The following is a 19,142-nucleotide window of genomic DNA, read 5'->3' as shown; positions in this document are numbered from 1 at the left end:
AACAGTTTACTTGCTTTTGCTCCCCCTTCATAGTATTTCTGTTTTGTAAATATCAACTTTCTTTGAATATCTTCTGTATATATCTCATTTATTTCATTATTTTTCTTTATTATTTGTTCTCTAATTTTCCGGTCTTACTTACTTACTTAGGCCCATCGCTCCCAATGGAGCATAGGCCATCTACGACACGGCTTTGGGCTGTCCTTTCTGTCTCCCCCCAGGTAGTTCCTCGTCTCTTGACCTCTGCCTCAGTGTCCCGCCTCCAGGTGTTCTTAGGCCACCCTCTCTTCCGCTTCCCCTAGGGATTTCCGGTCTACTGTGTCTTTATGGTTTCGTTCCAATTGTTTCAATTCTAATTGTAAATCATAAAAAAAAAATTAAGTGAGCACTGTATCCAATTATTTTACCCTGCAGAACTGCTTTACATGCATCCCAAAGTATCAGAGGGGAAACCTCTCCATTGTCATTCTGTTCCAAGTACTCTCTAATATCCACCTCAATTTGATCCTTCATATGATTCAGGACGAGGATATTTAATCTCCACATTTCGTATTTCTCTGATCCTGTACTAGATTCATTTTTAAATAAACAGGGCTGTGATCCGAAAAGTCCATAGTGCCTATTTCACAGCCACCCATCATGTGTATGTCTTTACCAAAGGCAAAAAAGTTATCAATCCTTGAGTACATCGAATGTGGGTTGGAGAAAAATGTGTAGTCCCTCCTTTGTGGATTCAACTCTCTCCAAACGTCTATTAACCCAATATCCTTCATTGCAGTATTTATTTTCTTGTTTGTCAGTTTTGGCTGAGTTATGTGTGTTTTGGAGGTATCAAGATTAGGATTTAATCTAATGTTGAAGTCCCCCCCGCAAATCAGGACCCCCTGAGTCTCAGCTATTATCAAATCAAATAGAATCCTATAAAATTCCCATTTCGAGTTAGGTGGGGCATAAATGTTTAGTAAAGTTATCAATGTCCCGCCCAAATTTCCTCTTATCAAAACATATCTCCCCTCTGTATCTTTCTTTTCAAATGTGAGTTCAAAACAAAGTTTGCTGGAAATTAGTATCGCCACTCCCCTCCTGTGGCCCACCGGATATGAGGATGAAAACTGGTATTTAAAACCCATTCTCTTCAATTTTGCATGCTCTATGTCTGTAAGGCCACTTCCACTTTATCTCTTTTCAATTTAGTTAATATCTTGCTTCTTTTGATTGGATTGAGTAAACCGTTCACATTATACGTTACAATTTTAACTGCTTGCATATTGTCCAATATAATTAAACACAATTATCGATGGTGAACTCCCTGTATCAAAGTTAACCCCCCTGAGGCTGCTAAGAACAGCAGCAACAAAAAAAACGTAAATGGGCAAAAACACAATACAAACATTAACAAAAAAAATTACTTCCATGTGTGGGGTCTTCCTTATGACCCTAATTGAGCCCCGACTGTAAGAGGGCTTTGAGGGATAACCTCTCCCCCCTATTGGTGGGAGAGGGCCTTCACTTGACATCATTTTCCAGTCCATGCTGCTGTCCATTAGGTTATGTGGCTAAGGAAACAGCCCCGACCACACATGTATGATACACAACTGTACATATCTGCTGAACCAAATGATACAGCGATTAGCTCCATTACAGACTGCTTACTGGCAATAAATAAATGGATGAGTAAGAACTTCCTGAAACTAAACGAGAACAAAACTGAAATTCTAATTATCGGCTCCAAAACTAGAAAAGAAACATTAATAAAGAACCTGGGGGGACTAACCCCTTGGATCAAATCTGAGGTCACTAGTCTTGGGGTTATCATAGATTCAGAACTGAACTTCAATTCTCATATTAGCAAAGTGACGAAAACATCGTTCTTCCATCTCAGAAATATAGCAAAAGTACGACCATTTATTAATCAGAACGATGCTGAGAAGCTAATTCATGCATTCATATCTAGCCGGTTAGACTACTGTAATGCAATTTTCACAGGTCTCCCTAAGAAAACCACAGAGAGGCTTCAGCTAATCCAAAACTCTGCAGCCCGACTGCTAACTAGAACCAAAAGGAGAGAGCACATTAGTCCAGTCTTAGCTGTTTTACACTGGCTTCCTGTAACATTTAGAATTGACTTTAAGGTCCTTCTCCTTACATACAAAGCTCTAAATGGACAGGGACCTAGCTACATCGCCAACACTCTAATAAATTACACACCAGCAAGAACACTGCGATCATCAGCTGCTGGACTACTAGAGGCTCCCAGAAGCAGTCAAAAGAGGATCGGTAATGCAGCCTTTATCAACTATGCCCCAAAACTATGGAACAAACTACCCCAAAACATCAGGGAAGCCAACTCGCTAGACATCTTTAAAAGACAGCTTAAAACCTATCTCTTTGCTCAGGCATTTCACTGATAGATATCTGCTACCACCTAGTGGCAAGAGGAAACATCAGGGATATCCTGACACAACTTGTATTTACCTGCACTATTCTTACCCTGCCTACTCTTATACACTGCCTATCAAATTCATGTGTCGGTTATTGCACTTTTTACTTCTTACTGATGACTATTTTTAAACTGAATCATTTTAAACAATTTTTATTATTTGCTAGATCCAAATGTGAAACACTGTGATTATTTGTTCATGCAATAGGTCCCACTATTTAGTATGGGTTCGAGTCCCTGTGATCTAATATCACTAAAGTTACAGTGTGGGTTCGAGTCCCTGTGATCTAGTATCACTAAAGTTACAGTGTGGGTTCGAGTCCCTGTGATCTAGTATCACTAAAGTTACAGTGTGGATTCGAGTCCCTGTGATCTAGTATCACTAAAGTTACAGTGTGGGTTCGAGTCCCTGTGATCTAGTATCACTAAAGTTACAGTGTGGGTTCGAGTCCCTGTGATCTAGTATCACTAACGTTACAGTGTGGGTTCGTGTCCCTGTGATCTAATATCACTAAAGTTACAGCAATATGTACTGGGAAGTATGTTGGGAATTACAGGAGTATTACTGAATAGAGAGCCTATTAGGATGCTAGATCCTAATGTGAAACACTGTGATTTGCCATATCTTGCTATGCTCGCTCATGCCTGTATTTTTTATGTCCGTTCTATTTTATAATTCTTTTTTACTATTTTTAAACTGAATCATTTTAAACTATTTTTACTATTTGTGTTACTGAAAACTGTAAGCGGAGAGCCTATTGGGATGCTAGATCCTAATGTGAAACACTGTGATTCTACCTGTCTATCTTTTTATGCTCGCTTATGCCTGTATTTTTTACTGTTGTGAAGCACTTTGAACTGCAACCTCTGTATGAAAAGTGCTATACAAATAAAGTTATTATTATTATTATGTATATAGTTATTGCCAACAAAGTACTCTTCTCGTTTGCAGTAATTATTCACAGTCTGTCCCGAATGTCCTGAGCCCCCCCCCCCCTCATCAGGATCCTAGCAGCACAGTTATGGATGTACTGGAGCAATTATGTCACTTCTGCGACGTGACTGGGGGTGGAAATGAGAGTGTGTGCCAAGTTGTTAACACTTTAATCGCCGAAGACGCTGGAACACGTCATTCCCGCCATGCTTATTCTGCCGATGACGCTGGACAGCGTCTTAGATATCAATATTTCAAAAATCTGTGATCGAAATCATATTTCTCCCCCGGAGACAATATATGTACTGGTGAGCCCCTGTCAACTCTCTAACGGTTCAAGAGCGCCATCTGGTGGCCGATCAGCGGATCGCCCAGGGAAGAAACAGGGAAGTGGAAGCTGGTGCTCATTTCAATTTGGTCCGATCACTCGCTATAGGTCCCGGGACTCGAGCTCGACACAATGGATATCGATCTGTTGCCAATAACTCGATAAACAACATGATTTGGACGTATATACTATTATACAACCTGGAAATGGATCGGGTATTTCTACATCCCATAATAGAAAAAATTCTGTTCCACGCTCATCTCCCAACGGCGAGAGGAAGCTACGGTGAGTTTCAGCGTTATTTTTTAATGTCTTCTATACTAACTGCTCTAATGATCATATCACCCACAATAGATGAATGATATAACGTTGCCCACGGAATTATAAACGACCCCCCGCCCATCCGGTCAACATCAGATCATACGTAGTAACTTCTAGAAGTACGTGCAGTTGAAATGTTTTATCTCGCACAGATTCCTACCAAACTGTATTTGATCATCAATATAATGCATTTAGGGCTATAAATCAAGTTCTGGAGAAAGCTGCAGAAAACGATAAAAACATACTTATACTTTAGACCGTATTTTAGTATGAATATGTGAATGAAAAAGTATAACGTTGCTACACCCTGAACAATAGATATAGGACTTTGAATGGGCCATGGTAATGTCAATTTAGCAATACAATTTAAAAAGTTATAGCCCTGCAAAGAAGGGGAACTTCTCCATGTTAAATAGGGCTGGCGAGGGATGGTAAATTATGAATTTAACCCCGGCGATCAAAGTGTTAAGAGGAATCCTCGTTCAACACTGGGTTTAATTATCATAATGATCGTCATCGCTATAATTCCTTTCTCTGTCATTTCTCATTCTCCCTATTAAATAACTTCATTAATAAACTTAGTGAAAGTGGGGAAAAATGTACGAATCTGGATAACTTTACCCATCTGATTAAGGTGATGTTGTTGGCCATTTTGAACAATTCTTAGTCCTATAAGGCCATACCTTGCATGGTATTCCCCATGTTGCACAACTTCCTGTGGGGTTAGGGTCACAACACAAGTTGATGCTCTGATATGGATCAAGAATTGTTCAAATACAGCTTATCATCATAGCATTTAAGTCCTGACTAAAAACACACTTTTACTCCCTAGCCTTCAATAAACCCTAACTCACACACTCCCATGCAATTGTATCTTGCCCCTTCCCCCTTGTACCTGTTATTGTGTTCTACTGTCCCCTGTGGCGCATTGTCATTTGTGCTCCATTATCCTGTATGTTGCTCCATTGTACTTTAGTAAATAACCCCATGCCTAGTGTCCCGCTATTGTCCTATGTGCTTTATTGTACTTTGTGCTACTCTATCCGTGTGTTGGCTTACTGTTGTCTTATTGTCTGATTGTACCGTCTTGTCCTGCTGGGCCTTTTTGTATTATGAATTATTTATGCTTTTGATAGTACAGCACTTTGGTTGGCTCTTGAGTTTTTAAATGTGCTTTATAAATAAATGACTTGACTATACTCACTTAGGTAAGTAAATGACATATTTCAGTGCTGAAAATCCCCATTGGCTTCGTAGTCCACAGGGATTGGACCTTAATAAGTAATTTATCAATGTGACATCTGCTAATTGGAGTGTATAGGATGTTGTACTTTCTGCATCTATTAAATCACCACAACACATACATTTACATTGTAAGCAATTAAGACTATGTGCTTTTGCTTGTGTACGAGGAGGAGGCAACTTTTGCTTAGGGGTAATTGCTTTGATGGATCACAGTTGAGTGGAGTGGGTGCTAAGCGGGACCTCAACGTCTTTATAAACAATGTAAATAAAAATGAATTGGCAGTGGTGGAAGAAGTACACAGTTACTTTACTTAAGTAAAAGTAGAAATACCCAGATAAATAAGTACTCTGGTAAAAATAAAAGTCCTCCATTCAAATTATCCTTAAGTAGAAGTAGAGAAGTATTTGTTATTGAATGTACTTAAGTATCTAAAGTAAAAGTATGCATTCTACATGACGTTTGTGTATTCCAGTGCTTGGGAGCATTCAACCCTCGATATAGGTTACGTTAAAGTGGTATGTCGTCCAGTTATGCTGCTCTGATTATGTCCTCTGTGAAAGTATATAATCTTCATACATTTTAACCATGTTTTCTATGTTAAATCCTTTTCTTCAAAGTAACTAGTATAGTATAAGTATGTTTTCAGATAAATGTAGTGGAGTTCAAAAGTACAATATTTCCCTTTTAATGCAGTGGAGTAAAACTATAAAATTCCCTAAAATGAAAACACCAACATAAAATGCAAGTAGCTCGGAAATGTACTCAGTTACTTTCCACCACTGCAAACAAACAACCCTGGCAGGACATCCATTCTACTGGATCCATCACTGTCTCCTGTAGGAAGACTTCACTTAAACACGTATCGATTTCTCCCTCCTGCCGTTCTATCTCTCGTCTCTCTCTGTTCTGTGCTGCTGAGTGTTGAGTGAAAGGGCCGTGAGCGGAGAGAAAACAGAGAGCGAGGCCAGACAATAGCAGCTAGTGTGAAAAGACAGGCAAGATAAATAGCGTGATGTGAGAAGAAGGGAAGAAGCGCTGAGGTGGACGTGCTGAGGCTTTGGTATACAGGACTCTTCACAGACCGCATATTGCTAGGTTTTTAGTGAGTTTTTCCTTACCTTCGCTGGGGTATGTCTGGGAGTGTTGCATTTATTTATTTATACATTTCTTTTGGATTTCATTGGGTTTTTTGTTCTTGATTTATTGTAATGTTTCTTCTTGACTTGTTTAACCCTTTCACTGCCACACTACATAAGGTTAACCCTTTACTATCGCACTACCGACGGTTACCCGAAGGGTTCACCTTCTGTAGTGTGGCAGTGAAAGGGTTAACCTGCTGCTGTGTGGCAGTGAAAGGGTTAACATTCTGTGTATTGTCACAGTGAAAGGGTTAACCGCTTTGTAGTGTGGCAGTGAAAGGGTTAAAGAAGACTTGTCCGGCCCATGGGGGCATTAACGTTTGATTGCAGGCTTTACAAATACATTTGTTTTTGATTTGTTGATTTGATTTGCATGTAGCATTTTATACAATAATGTATATTTATCATTGCCAACAGCTAATGTCCATGGGGCCCCGTCATATGTCTACCTCTAGTATTACAATGTAAGACAATAAACTCCTAGAATGAACTAATGACTATGAACCTCCAAGGCATAGCACTGACACTCCTGATACGTTTTACTCATATTTCACATGAGAGTGTTGCTAATGAGAAAGGGATTTCGTACAGTAGATTATTGCAAATTATATAGTGATTCAGGGGGGCTGGATAATTGGCTTGTTCGAGATGGGATAGGCGGACGCAGATCTGCGCAGGTTTCACTACTGCCTCGCCAAGCGCGTTGCATGACGGTTAGAATGTTGTCCGACTTGCTCTGAAAATCTGACGAGGCGAGGCGTGGAACTCCCGTGGGAGCGAGCCACAAGCAGCCTTCAGAGCGAGGCGCCACAGTACCTCTCACTCGGCTGCTCCCGGCTGGGAAGCGACTTGCTATGGTCGGGCAAAGCGCCTATTGGCTCAGAAAAGTTGTCAGTCACCAGCCACGTGACAGCCAGGGAGTTATGAGACGTTTGATTGATTGATTGATTGATTGAAAACTTTATTATGTTATCATATCATATCATATCATATCATCATGATAAACTTCAAGCTGTCAGATACACACACACACATACACACATGCGTCGTCTGTTTTGCCTCAATACTGTATATATAATTCTGTTTTGCCTCAATATACACAGTATACATATATATATTGATGCAAAACAGAATTATTCAGCAGTGTGTTGTGTGTGCGTGCGGCCAGGAGCGCGCAACAAGATGGTATACATTATGGTATATGAATAGTATATTCCACTATAGCAGTATATGGTGTGCTGTACATTTGAATCTGATCTAATTTTGCACACGGCCATCGCATTATAATGAGCTGGACAGGTGTGTAATGTGTGTGTGGTGACTGACAACTTTTCTGAGCCAATAGGTGCTTTGCGCGACCGTAGCAAGTCGCTTCCCAGCCGGGAGCAGCCGAGTGAGAGGTACTGTGGAGCCTCGCTCTGAAGGCTGTGCGTGGCTCGCTCCCGCGAGAGTTCCGCGCCTCGCCTCGTCAGATTTTCAGAGCAAGTCGGACAACATTCTAACCGTCATGCAACGCGCTTGGCGAGGCCGTAGTAAAACCTGCGCAGATCTGCGTCCCCCTATCCCATCTCGAACACGCCTAGAGTGACAGGAAAATGTCCTCTACAGCTCATGTTTCAGGAGCTCAGAAACTACCAGCATTGCAAGAGGAAATTAATAAAAGGTTGACAGCTAGTCACCAAGTATTTTCACAAGAAAGGTATTTATTCACAGAACTTGTTTTGAAGCCCATAACAGCTTGGCCAACATTTTGTGGCTGACGTTAGCTGATTGATTGATTGATTGAAAACTTTATTAACAGATTGCAGAATGGGTACAATACAGTACAGCTCAATACACACAATTGTTAAGGGGATGCAGACCAGAGAAAGACTTTCATCTTGTTTACATCAGGGTCCCCCATTTTCAATTAATCAGCTACCTGTTGCTATAAAAAAATTAGATGAGTGTAGATGAGCCCAGTGAATTTGTATCCAGCAGCTATGCCCTTTTGCTATGGCTAGCTAACCTAACAAGTATAATGTTACATGTTAACATTGCACTGCTCTAATGCACAGATGCGGCTTCAGGATCAGTACCCCTTGTCCCCTTCCCTCAGGCCAGCTCCCAGTTGAAGGAGAGGGAGCTAAGCAGCAGGGCTTGGGGTTAACAAACAGATTTAAAAATATGCTTACCATGCATGCATTGAATACAACTTTAGGTAATATTCACATTTAGATACTCTAGTTCTTCCAGTAATTGCAATACCATTGACCACTGGCACATTAAATTGAGGTTGTTACAGTAGCTATAGCTAGATTTGAGCAATTTGGAAATATATATACAAATTATTATTATTATTATTATTATTATTATTATTATTATTATTATTATTATTATTATTATTATTATTATTATTATTATTATTATTATTATTATTATTATAGCTCAAGCTGTACTGTTTTATTACTATTTGTTACATCCCAATGTATATATTCCCCAGTGTGTGTCTCCATGTGTGTGTGTTCTCCATTTTTCTTTCCTCCCTCCAGCCATTGTTCCCTCCACCATTGGTCCCTGCCAGGCCTGCCCTTCCATTACCCAGCACAGCACCGATTGGTGGATGGTTTTCCAGACTCCAACACTCAATCAACACCACCCAATCATGGATCACCACACACCTGTTAAAACATGGCTTCTCCCTTCAGTCTTTCTCTCTCTCTGGCATGAGGCTAGGCCTAGTGTTATTTTGTGGCATTGTACTTTGATAATATCCCTTTTTGTTTATAGGCCTTTGTAATAGTGAAAGTGCCTTTGTGATTGTATGGCCGCAGAGAGAGCATTGTTACCTATAGATTGTTTTGTTATGTTTCCATTTTGTTGTATGTATCATTAATGTGTTTTTCTCTCTTTCTCAGGAAGCACAGATGGGGTGAGCTGCCATTTCCTTTGGATATTGTTTTCTCCTGTTTTGGTTAGGTAAGAGTAGTTTAGGTAATGTAATTTCTTTTACCATAGATTAGATTGGGTTTATTTGGAGTATAGTGGTGTTTGTTTGTTTGTGCTTCCTTTGCATCTCTCAATAAATATCATTGTTGTTTACAAACGTGGTCCATCTTTTCTGTCAACCAACTGTTATGTTACAGCCCTTTACCCTTAGACACACAGGGGTCGTAACATAAATGGGGGCTCGTCCGGGATCTTGTAACCCGTGTTAAATTGTTGGTTGATGGATTTGGTGAACTGTGTTTGTTTACACTTGTATAGTAATTAATTGATTTGTGTGTAAAAATGGCATTTGTGTAAAAAAAAAATGGCAGTTAGTACTTTTGATCTGGGGAAATTATTGAGCAATCCTACTTGGGAAGCGCTAGATAGCTGCCGCAAGGCAGACTTAGTGGAGATTTCCACACATTTTAAACTCTCGGTTCAACAGAAGCATCTTAAGCAGGATATCAGGTGTCTTGTGGTAGATAAGCTGTTGGAGCAGGGGATGCTTGTTTTACCTGTGGTCTCTGATGAACATGCAAGTCCTCCTGGTGAACCTACTGAAGCACAGCCTTCTGTATCTGAGGAGCAAGCTCATGGTGAAAGTGCTGAGAAGGCAGGTGTGAAAGTCACATTGCCACATTTTCACTTGACCTCTCCTGTGTCAACTGGGTCTCGAGAAGGGGCCCAGGTCAAGGTTAGAATAGCACGTCTCCAGATGGAGGCTCAGGAGAAGGCACAAGCATGTGAGGCGGAGTATCGGCTTCGTAGAATGGAGCTTGAGGCAGAAAATGAAAGGGCTGTTAACATTCGTAGGTTGGAGCTTGAGCATGAAGTGGAAAAAGAGCTCAGACTGCGGAGGTTGGAGCTGGAAGTCCTAAGGAGTGAATCCAACTCTGCTACACCGACTCCTCCACAAGGCCCGGGTATGTCCTCCTCCACAGCTTATTCATCACACACTTTTGATATAAGTAAACACATTGCTTTGGTGCCTCCGTTCCGAGAGACAGAAGTTGATACTTATTTTAATGTGTTTGAGCGTATTGCTGCTTCATTGCGCTGGCCAAGAGAGGTCTGGCCTTTGTTGCTTCAATGCAAATTGACTGGTAAAGCCCAAGAGGTTTGTTCAACACTTTCCCTAGAAGATAGTCTATTGTATGATACTGTGAAGGCTGCCATCCTTCGTGCATATGAGCTTGTGCCCCGAAGCTTATAGGCAGAGGTTTCGCAGTCACAAGAGAGCTGTCAACCAGACCTTTGTAGAGTTTGCTAGAGAGAAGGGAACTCTCTTTGATAAATGGTGTGCAGCAAGCAAGGCCTCAGATCTTAACTCTCTCAGAGAACTCATTCTATTAGAAGAGTTTAAGAATCGTTTGCCAGAGCATATTGTAATTTACCTGAGTGAGCAGAAAGTGTCCACTCTGCAGCAGGCTGCTGTATTAGCTGATGAGTTTGCGCTAACCCATAAAACTGTGTTTGTAGATAGGCGTGACTCGTTTCTCCCCCATGATTTCTCTCAGAGACCTTCTGTCCCCAACCATCCAGAATTCACACACCCCCGACCAAAAATGTCACCTCCACGCTCAAAAGAGGAGCGGACATGTTACTACTGTCATAAATCTGGTCATGTTATTTCTGACTGTTTAACATTGAAACGTAAGCAGCAACCGTCCTCTCAGACCTTTAGGCAACCCAAAGGGGTTGGTCTGATTAAAATGGCAACTGATTCCGATCAACAGATGCACAATGATCAGGATGTTCTCGATCCTTGTTTCAGGCCATTTACTTCCAAGGGTTTAGTTTCCTTGACAGGGGATCCAAAAGATCAGTGTACAGTTCAGATCTTACGAGATACTGGAGCCTCACAATCCTTTATCCTCTCTGATGTACTACCTCTGTCTGAGAAATCTTCCTGTGGTTCTAGTGTCCTAGTTCAAGGTATTGAGATGGGTTTCGTGCCAGCCCTGTTACACTGTATTCATGTACAATCTGATTTGGTCACTGGTTTCTTTAAAATAGGGGTGAGACCTTCCTTGCCAGTTAAAGGCATTTCCTTTATCATGGGAAATGATTTAGCTGGAGGACAGGTGAACGCTGTGCTGGAAGTGTTGGATCACCCAGACACAGATTCTCTGCCTGATGACTTGTCACAGAACTTCCCTGAAGTTTTTTCTGCAAGTGTTGTCACTCGGGCTCAATTGAAAAAGAGAGGTGATGAAATTAATTTGTCTGACTCTGTTTTTGCTTCAGCCTTTGTCAGGGAGGAGTTGCTGGCTCCAACTTCTGATACCGCTGACAAACCACCGACTCATAGTAAGGTACCCCCACAGACAACTGTAACTAGTTCCGACGCATTGAAGTTACCCGTTACTCGTGAAATGCTAATTACTGCCCAGAAGGCTGACCCTTCTCTTGCAAAATGTTTCTTTTCTCTTGAAACAGAACAGAGGAGAGAGTTCCATTCTTATTTTGTGGATGAAGGAGTTTTGATGCGTACATGGAGGTCCCATGGTACTAGACTGGCAGAGCATGCACAATCGGAGATAGGGCTACCAGATCAGGTACCAGACTGGAGCACTGTTTATCAGATTGTTGTCCCTGCAGTTTATCGTCAGCATGTACTGTTCTTGGCCCATGACCACCCTTGGTCTGGACACTTGGGAGTCACTAAAACATACAACAGAATACTTCAACATTTCTTTTGCCAGGTTTGAAGTCCGATGTAGCACAGTACTGTCGTACCTGTAGTACTTGTCAGATCACCGGAAAGCCAAACCAGGTAATTCCACCTGCTCCCCTCTGTCCTATACCAGCGGTCGGTGAACCATTTGAACATGTCATAGTTGACTGTGTTGGTCCGTTGCCAAAGACCAAAGCCGGCAATCAGTTTTTGTTGACAATAATGTGTACCGCCACCCGTTTCCCTGAGGCTATCCCTCTTCACAGAATTACAGCGCCTGTAATAATTAAGGCTTTGACGAAGTTCTTCTCCACGTTTGGACTGCCTAAGGTAGTACAAACTGACCAAGGCACCAACTTCCTGTCTAGGTTATTTGAGCAAGTGTTACAGTCCCTGGGTATCCGACATATAGTGTCCAGTGCCTACCACCCTGAAACTCAGGGGGCTCTAGAACGTTGGCATCAGACCTTAAAGTCCATGCTGCGTAAATATTGCTTAGACACAGAGAAAGATTGGGATGAGGGTGTCCCCCTTGTTCTATTTGCTGCGCGAGAGACCATACAGGAGTCTCTTGGTTTCAGTCCTGCTGAGCTCGTTTTTGGGCACACTGTTAGAGGGCCTCTGAAAGTTCTTAAAGAACGGTTCATGTCAAAGGGTGCCAGCACACCCACTAATGTTCTAGATTTTGTTAGCCAGTTTCGAGAGCGACTGCATCAGGCGTGCTCTCTCGCAAAAGAAGCGCTCTCTTCTTCCCAGAGAACTATGAAACGGCACTATGACGAGAAAGCTGTTTCTCGATCTTTCCAGCCAGGTGATAAGGTTCTAGTCCTGTTACCTATCCTTGGTTCTGCTCTTTCCGCTCGTTTTTCCGGACCGTATGCAATAGACAAGAAAATAAGTGATACAGACTATGTAGTTTGCACCCCTGATCGTAAACGTCACTCTCGTGTTTGCCACATATGCTTAAACCATATTTTTCCAGAGATAGTGTGCAGGTGAAGACCTCAGACCAGACAGCCGGACTGGCCGTCTCTTTAGTTCCGGACTCTCCTGACGTTAGTGGTGAGGATGTAGATGGCTTAGAGTTGCGCAATGCAGCCCATCAGGGTGCTAGATTGTCCAACACTGAGATGTTATTGAACCTGCCCACTCACTTAGCACACTTACCTGAGGAGCAGCGAGAGGACATCACAAATTTGATTCAGGCCTACATGGCTCTGTTTGGTGATGTTCCCTCCTGTACTTCTGTATTGGCCCATGATATTAATGTTAACAATGCTGTGCCTATCACGCACCATGCATACCGTGTTAACATCACCAAGAGGGCCATGATGCAACAGGAGGTTGACTATTTGTTAAAACATGGTTTAGCCAAGCCAAGTTGCAGTCCCTGGAGTTCACCTTGCTTGTTAGCTCCCAAATCGGATGGAACTCCTAGATTTTGTACTGATTTCCGAAAGGTAAATGCTGTCACCGTGCCTGATTCCTTCCCACTGCCCCGCATGGAAGATTGTATTGACAACCTTGGATCTGCCACCTATGTTAGCAAACTAGATTTGTTAAAGGGTTACTGGCAGGTCCCTTTGACCCCCCGTGCCTTGGAAATCTCGGCGTTTGTTACTCCTGACAATTTTTTGCAATATACTGTAATGCCTTTTGGAATGCGTAATGCCCCGGCCACTTTCCAGCGACTGGTGACCCTAGTCCTGGCTGGTGTTCCAAATTGTAATGCCTATCTCGATGACCTGGTTGTCTATTCGACCAACTGGCGTGACCACATGACAACCTTACAAACTGTCTTTGACCGCTTAGCTGGAGCCTCCCTGACCCTTAACCTTGCCAAGTGTGAGTTCGGCAAGGCTACGGTTACCTATCTTGGTAAGCAGGTAGGACAAGGCCAAGTGCGTCCGGTGGATGCAAAAATATCTGCAATCACAACTTTTCCAGTGCCTACTACTAGGCAGGAATTGCGTAGATTCCTTGGGATGGCTGGGTATTACAGTGGTTTTTGCCGAAACTTTTCTTCTGTCGTCACTTCTCTCACTAGCCTGTGTAGCCCATCCAAACCATTCATTTGGACAGCTGATTGTCAAAATGCATTTGATGGTGTTAAAGCTCTCTTATGCAGTTCCCCTGTTCTCTCTGCTCCAGATTTCTCCCTGCCGTTCCAGCTGGAGGTGGATGCCAGCGGGGTGGGAGCTGGAGGGGTGTTATTACAGGAAGATCACGATGGTGTCAGTCACCCGGTTTGTTATTTTTCCCGGAAATTTAACAAACATCAACTAAACTATTCCACTATTGAAAAGGAGACTTTGGCTATGTTGTATGCGTTGCAACATTTTGAGGTGTATGTCGGTTCGAGCGTATTACCAGTGGTAGTATACACCGACCACAACCCATTGGTTTTTCTGTCGCGGATGTACAACCACAATCAGCGCCTCATGCGTTGGGCGCTCATAGTGCAAAATTATAACCTCAGCATAAAGCATAAGAAGGGGTCTGAGAATGTGTTGGCGGATGCTCTATCTCGGAGTTAAATCTCTCGTGCGGTCGACTTGTTTGTTGACTGGTTCATTGTGGTACCGACGGCTTATTTTTGTTTTTTTCATAGCTCTTTGTTTTGAAGTACATGTTATATTATCTCAGAGATGGAGATCTCGTTGTTAAAAAAAAACATGTTTAGTTGGTGTTATGTGTCAAACATGTTTTTGTCTTATGTACGGGGGTGTTACATCCCAATGTATATATTCCCCAGTGTGTGTCTCCATGTGTGTGTGTTCTCCATTTTTTGTTTGTTGTTTTGGCCTGGGCTCACCCCTGAGCTACATGTGCTTCCTTTGCATCTCTCAATAAATATCATTGTTGTTTACAAACGTGGTCCATCTTTTTTGTCAACCAACTGTTATGTTACAGCCCTTTACCCTTAGACACACAGGGGTCGTAACACTATTATAGGACATTTTATAAATCATGTACACTATGGATACTCGAGCAAGGCAGCCAACGGGGAGAGCAGAGGTGAAGAGGCAGAAGTAGTACAAGAAGAAGTTGAGGACCATGAAAGCAGCACAGATGAGGAGGAAGCAGCTATGGACAGTCAATGTCAGGGACAAAGTGAGGCTCCGACACAGGATTCCACAGATACTGAGCCACCTGTAGTGGTGTCTGAGGTAGAAGATCTGCTATTGAATTGAATTGAAAACCTTTATTTATCCCCAATGGGAGATTCAGATGTCCATTACAGCATAACAGAAATTTAAAAACAGTTAGTGGAAACAGTTAATACATAACATACACTTATTAGTATGTGTTAAAAACAAGATGGACAAATACATAGGGATAAAAAGAGCTAAAATAGGGCTAAAATAGAGCTAAAAGTGGTGAAAAGAAAAAGAAACAAGTCCAATCATGATGTTAAATAATAAAATTAGTTGGTTACAGTCCACAACCCAGCTCCTCCAGTCCACGGCAGTTGGCCCGTCCTGGCCCTGCCTGGTTGTGGAGCCTGATTTCCACCGGCACAAAGGACTGCCCGAAGCGCTTTGTGGTATGTCGGGGGGGGATAAGTCTGTGGCTAAAGGTCGACCGCATTGCGGTCAGCTCATCATGGAGGGGGTGGCAGGGGTTCTCAAGGATAGCATACAGCTTCCTCCTCGTCCTCCCCCACCACCTCCAGACTGCCCAGGTCCGCTCCCACCACAGAGCTTGCTTTTTTGATCAGTTTGTTTATTTTGTCTGTGTTGGTGTTGCCCCCCCAGCATACCACAGCGAAGAAGAGGGCACCAGCAACCACAGACTGGTAGAACATCTGCAGCAGTTTGCTGCAGACATTAAAAGACCTGAGCCCTCTCAGGAAGAACAGTCTGCTCTGTCCCTTCCTGTAGAGGGCCTCGATGTTGTTCGTCCAGTCCAGTTTACTATCACTTGACCCAGGGTTGTTCCCAGCCTAGTGCGACTCAAGGTTCTTTGGTAGACTATTGCATTGGTCCATTCATTGAAGATGAACACAATGCGACATCCTTTACTAGGCTCACCCACCAACAGTGCAGGTGCTGAACTGCTGATCCGAATGTATAGGTAAAAACCATATTATGCGTTTTCATCAATAAATAAATGGCCAAACAAATTTCTGCTTGCACGCTGACGCGCGCTCGCATTAATTGGGGGCCTACAAATACATTCTTTCATGGGGCCCAGAATATACAGCTACGCCCCTGTGTGTGTGTGTGTGTGTGTGTGTGTGTGTGTGTGTGTGTGTGTGTGTGTAGTTGTTACCTGGACAGACACAGTGTCTGCTAGTCTCCTGATGGCCACTGTGTGTAGTTGCCCGTTGACCAGGTTCATAACTCTGCTCCTCAACACCTCAGCATCTCTGTTGTTGTGGAGCTTGTATCTCAACTCCAGCTTATCTTCACACACACAACAGAACACAGTGAGTTCACAATGTCACCTCAAACACACAAACAAAACACTGTCATTTTACAATGTAAACATATACAATAAACACACAACAACAACAGACTGTTACACAGAAAAACTACTGAAGGTAAAACCTTCAGAAATCATTGGTAGATGGTAAATGGCTGCTTTTTTATGTAGCGCTTTTATCCAAAGCGCTTTACAATTTGTTACTAATTTTTACCGATTCACTCACACATTCACACACCGACGGTGGAGGCAACCATGCAAGGTGCCAACCTGCTCATCCGGAGCAATTAGGGGTTAAGTGTCTTGCTCAAGGACACATTGACACGCTGTCCGGGAGGAGCAGGAATCGAACCAGGAACCTCCGGATTGCCAGACGACTGCTCTACCTCTAGAGCCACTGTCGCCCCATTCAAACATTCAAAACAAAGTAGTTTCAAATAGAACACCAATTAGTCAGTATAATATTATAAATAATGATGACGATGATGATGATGATGATGATGATGATGATGATGATGATGATGATGATGATGATTACTGAAACATTATTAATTTGGTTCTGAGTTCCAAGGCATCAGCGCCTGAATCACCATGACAAAGGAAAACGCATTCAATATGATGAGGATTTACAGCTAATACCCTTTCAGTTCTGCAAGCACTGAACTAAATTATGTTGTGTTATTTTGGGACATTTGAGACATGCAGATTTAATTAATGAATGTCCTTTTCATGTCTCCAAATCGTTGACATGACCAGATTTCTTAAAAAACACATCTCTCATGGATGCTACGCAGAAATAATCAATGCGCGGTACATCGCTTGATCGCCCATCATTATTATAACTCTTGTGCAGGCAAACGCAGAACAAACGGGAAATAAAAAGCCTTGCATACTGAAAGCATGTGATCTCGGGGAGGTAACGGAGTTCACAGCTTAAATAATTGACAGGAAAAACATAGTTCTTCAACAACACATATCTTATTGATGCTGTAAATAATTAACTTGCACCTGTGATTATTATAAGTTATGCAGGTAAACAGAGAGACAAAAAGGAATAATTCAAAAGGGAACATCTCCCATCCTGTGATGCTGGGGAGGTCACAGAGTTCACACGCTTAAATAATTGACAGGGCTAATGGAGACTGGGAGTACAGTAACAGTGAGGAAGAATAGTGGAGACAGTCAGAGAGGAACCTCTTGAGGGATTTAATTGGACACTTCAGTTGAAGTGTAATTACCTCATAGCTAATTGATCACCACGGCAACCCTAATGTCCATCAGCTTTCTCGGAATGAGGCTCCGAGCGCCGTCTACGTACAGTACACCCTTTCTAGTTGGAGTGCTAATTCTATTAACGCGTGACAGCTGAATTTGTAATTTCAGATTAAAATCACCCTGCGCATTACTCTTACACTTAGCCTCACAACCTTTTATTTTATTTATAAATGTTCTATTATAATTTTTCTTTAAATCACACATTAAGTGCAAAAGAAACAAACATTTATAATGTTTTCTACCGTTGTATTCATCTGTATGCTGACGAGCTAACGTTTCCTTTCAACCCGAGGCGCTAGTATATAATAATAAAGCTTGCTGCATGGGTTGAGGTGCACCGGAGGAGGACCGGCCGACTCCAAACAGAGAAAGAATACGACGATTCCTAATGGACCAGAAGGGGAGGAGGAGAGGAGAAGTCATTAGAGATAAAGGTGAGGGAGGAGGAATGAAATGAGGTGAAGAAAAGGGGAGATGGGGGGGCAGAAGAAGCTCATAAGGAGGAAATGGATTGGAGGATTAGGAGGAGGGGATTTGCTCTTCACCTGGTTGCCGTTTTAAACCTGCACTTTGTACATTTTCATCAAAGAATAATTGCTTCTTCAGCGACTGTAGCTGAGTCAGAGGGTAGGGTTGACCTAGAGCAAACCTCAACGGCGATGCATGAAGCCTAGTAAACTAGCTAAAGCATGGTTAGCCTGCTTGAATAAATGTGTTCTTACATTCTCTGTCACAGTGTGGTCTGGTAGCTGCTCATATGATGACAGGAAGGGGCTTAACAGGGTAGTGAAGGTCACTTCAAAAATAATTGGCCAAGATCTACCGAGCATCAGTGATATATACCCGCTAATATAAGTCCCGCTTGTTAACACTTTCTGCGCCAAAAACCCTTTACAGCGATATTGGCCGCCATGCGCATTCTGCCAATAACGCTGTCCAGCGATTTTGAGATCAATATTTCATTTTTTCGCTGTGGCATTCATAATTCATATCTACACCCGCGACGCTGCAGCTGGACCCTATAGGTGACGACAACGACGGGCGAGTTACACTCGCCTACAGGATATGGCTGATGTGCGTCGATTAAACTCATCCGGCCGTCACATATCGTTGCAAGACTCCCGACAGACACAATGTACATAATGGATCGCTTTCTAAACTTAATAATCAATATGATTTCGGCGTTTATTGCGACATACAAACCGGAAATGGAACTAGGCGATCGGCGTCGTATTATTGGGATCTTTCACCGCCAGTCTCATTGACTCACAGTAAGAGGAATATAACGTTATTTTCAACCCAATTGTGAGTTTCCTTGTGAGCAAACCGATCTGATCAATATATCACCCAACCTACATAAAGCATTTACTGATGATCGGGGAAT

At 42.4% G+C, this 19,142-nt stretch overlaps 1 protein-coding gene across 1 annotated transcript in view; it reads right to left on the bottom strand.

The window, feature by feature from the left end:
- The window catches only part of cntnap3 (contactin associated protein family member 3), a gene marked incomplete at both ends in the record, with an annotated part of 430,462 nt that overhangs the window by 37,364 nt on the left and 373,956 nt on the right, over positions 1-19,142 (bottom strand). The window contains one exon of the mRNA XM_084312145.1: positions 16,331-16,464. Coding sequence (XP_084168271.1) covers positions 16,331-16,464 — 134 coding nt within the window. The remainder of the gene's footprint in view (positions 1-16,330; positions 16,465-19,142) is intronic.

This window comes from Notolepis coatsorum (genome assembly GCF_963971535.1).
Source record: "Notolepis coatsorum genome assembly, chromosome: 4".
Taxonomy (NCBI): domain Eukaryota; kingdom Metazoa; phylum Chordata; class Actinopteri; order Aulopiformes; family Paralepididae; genus Notolepis; species Notolepis coatsorum.
The sequence above is the reverse complement of the archived record's forward strand: the minus strand, read 5'-3'. Positions and strand labels throughout refer to the sequence as shown.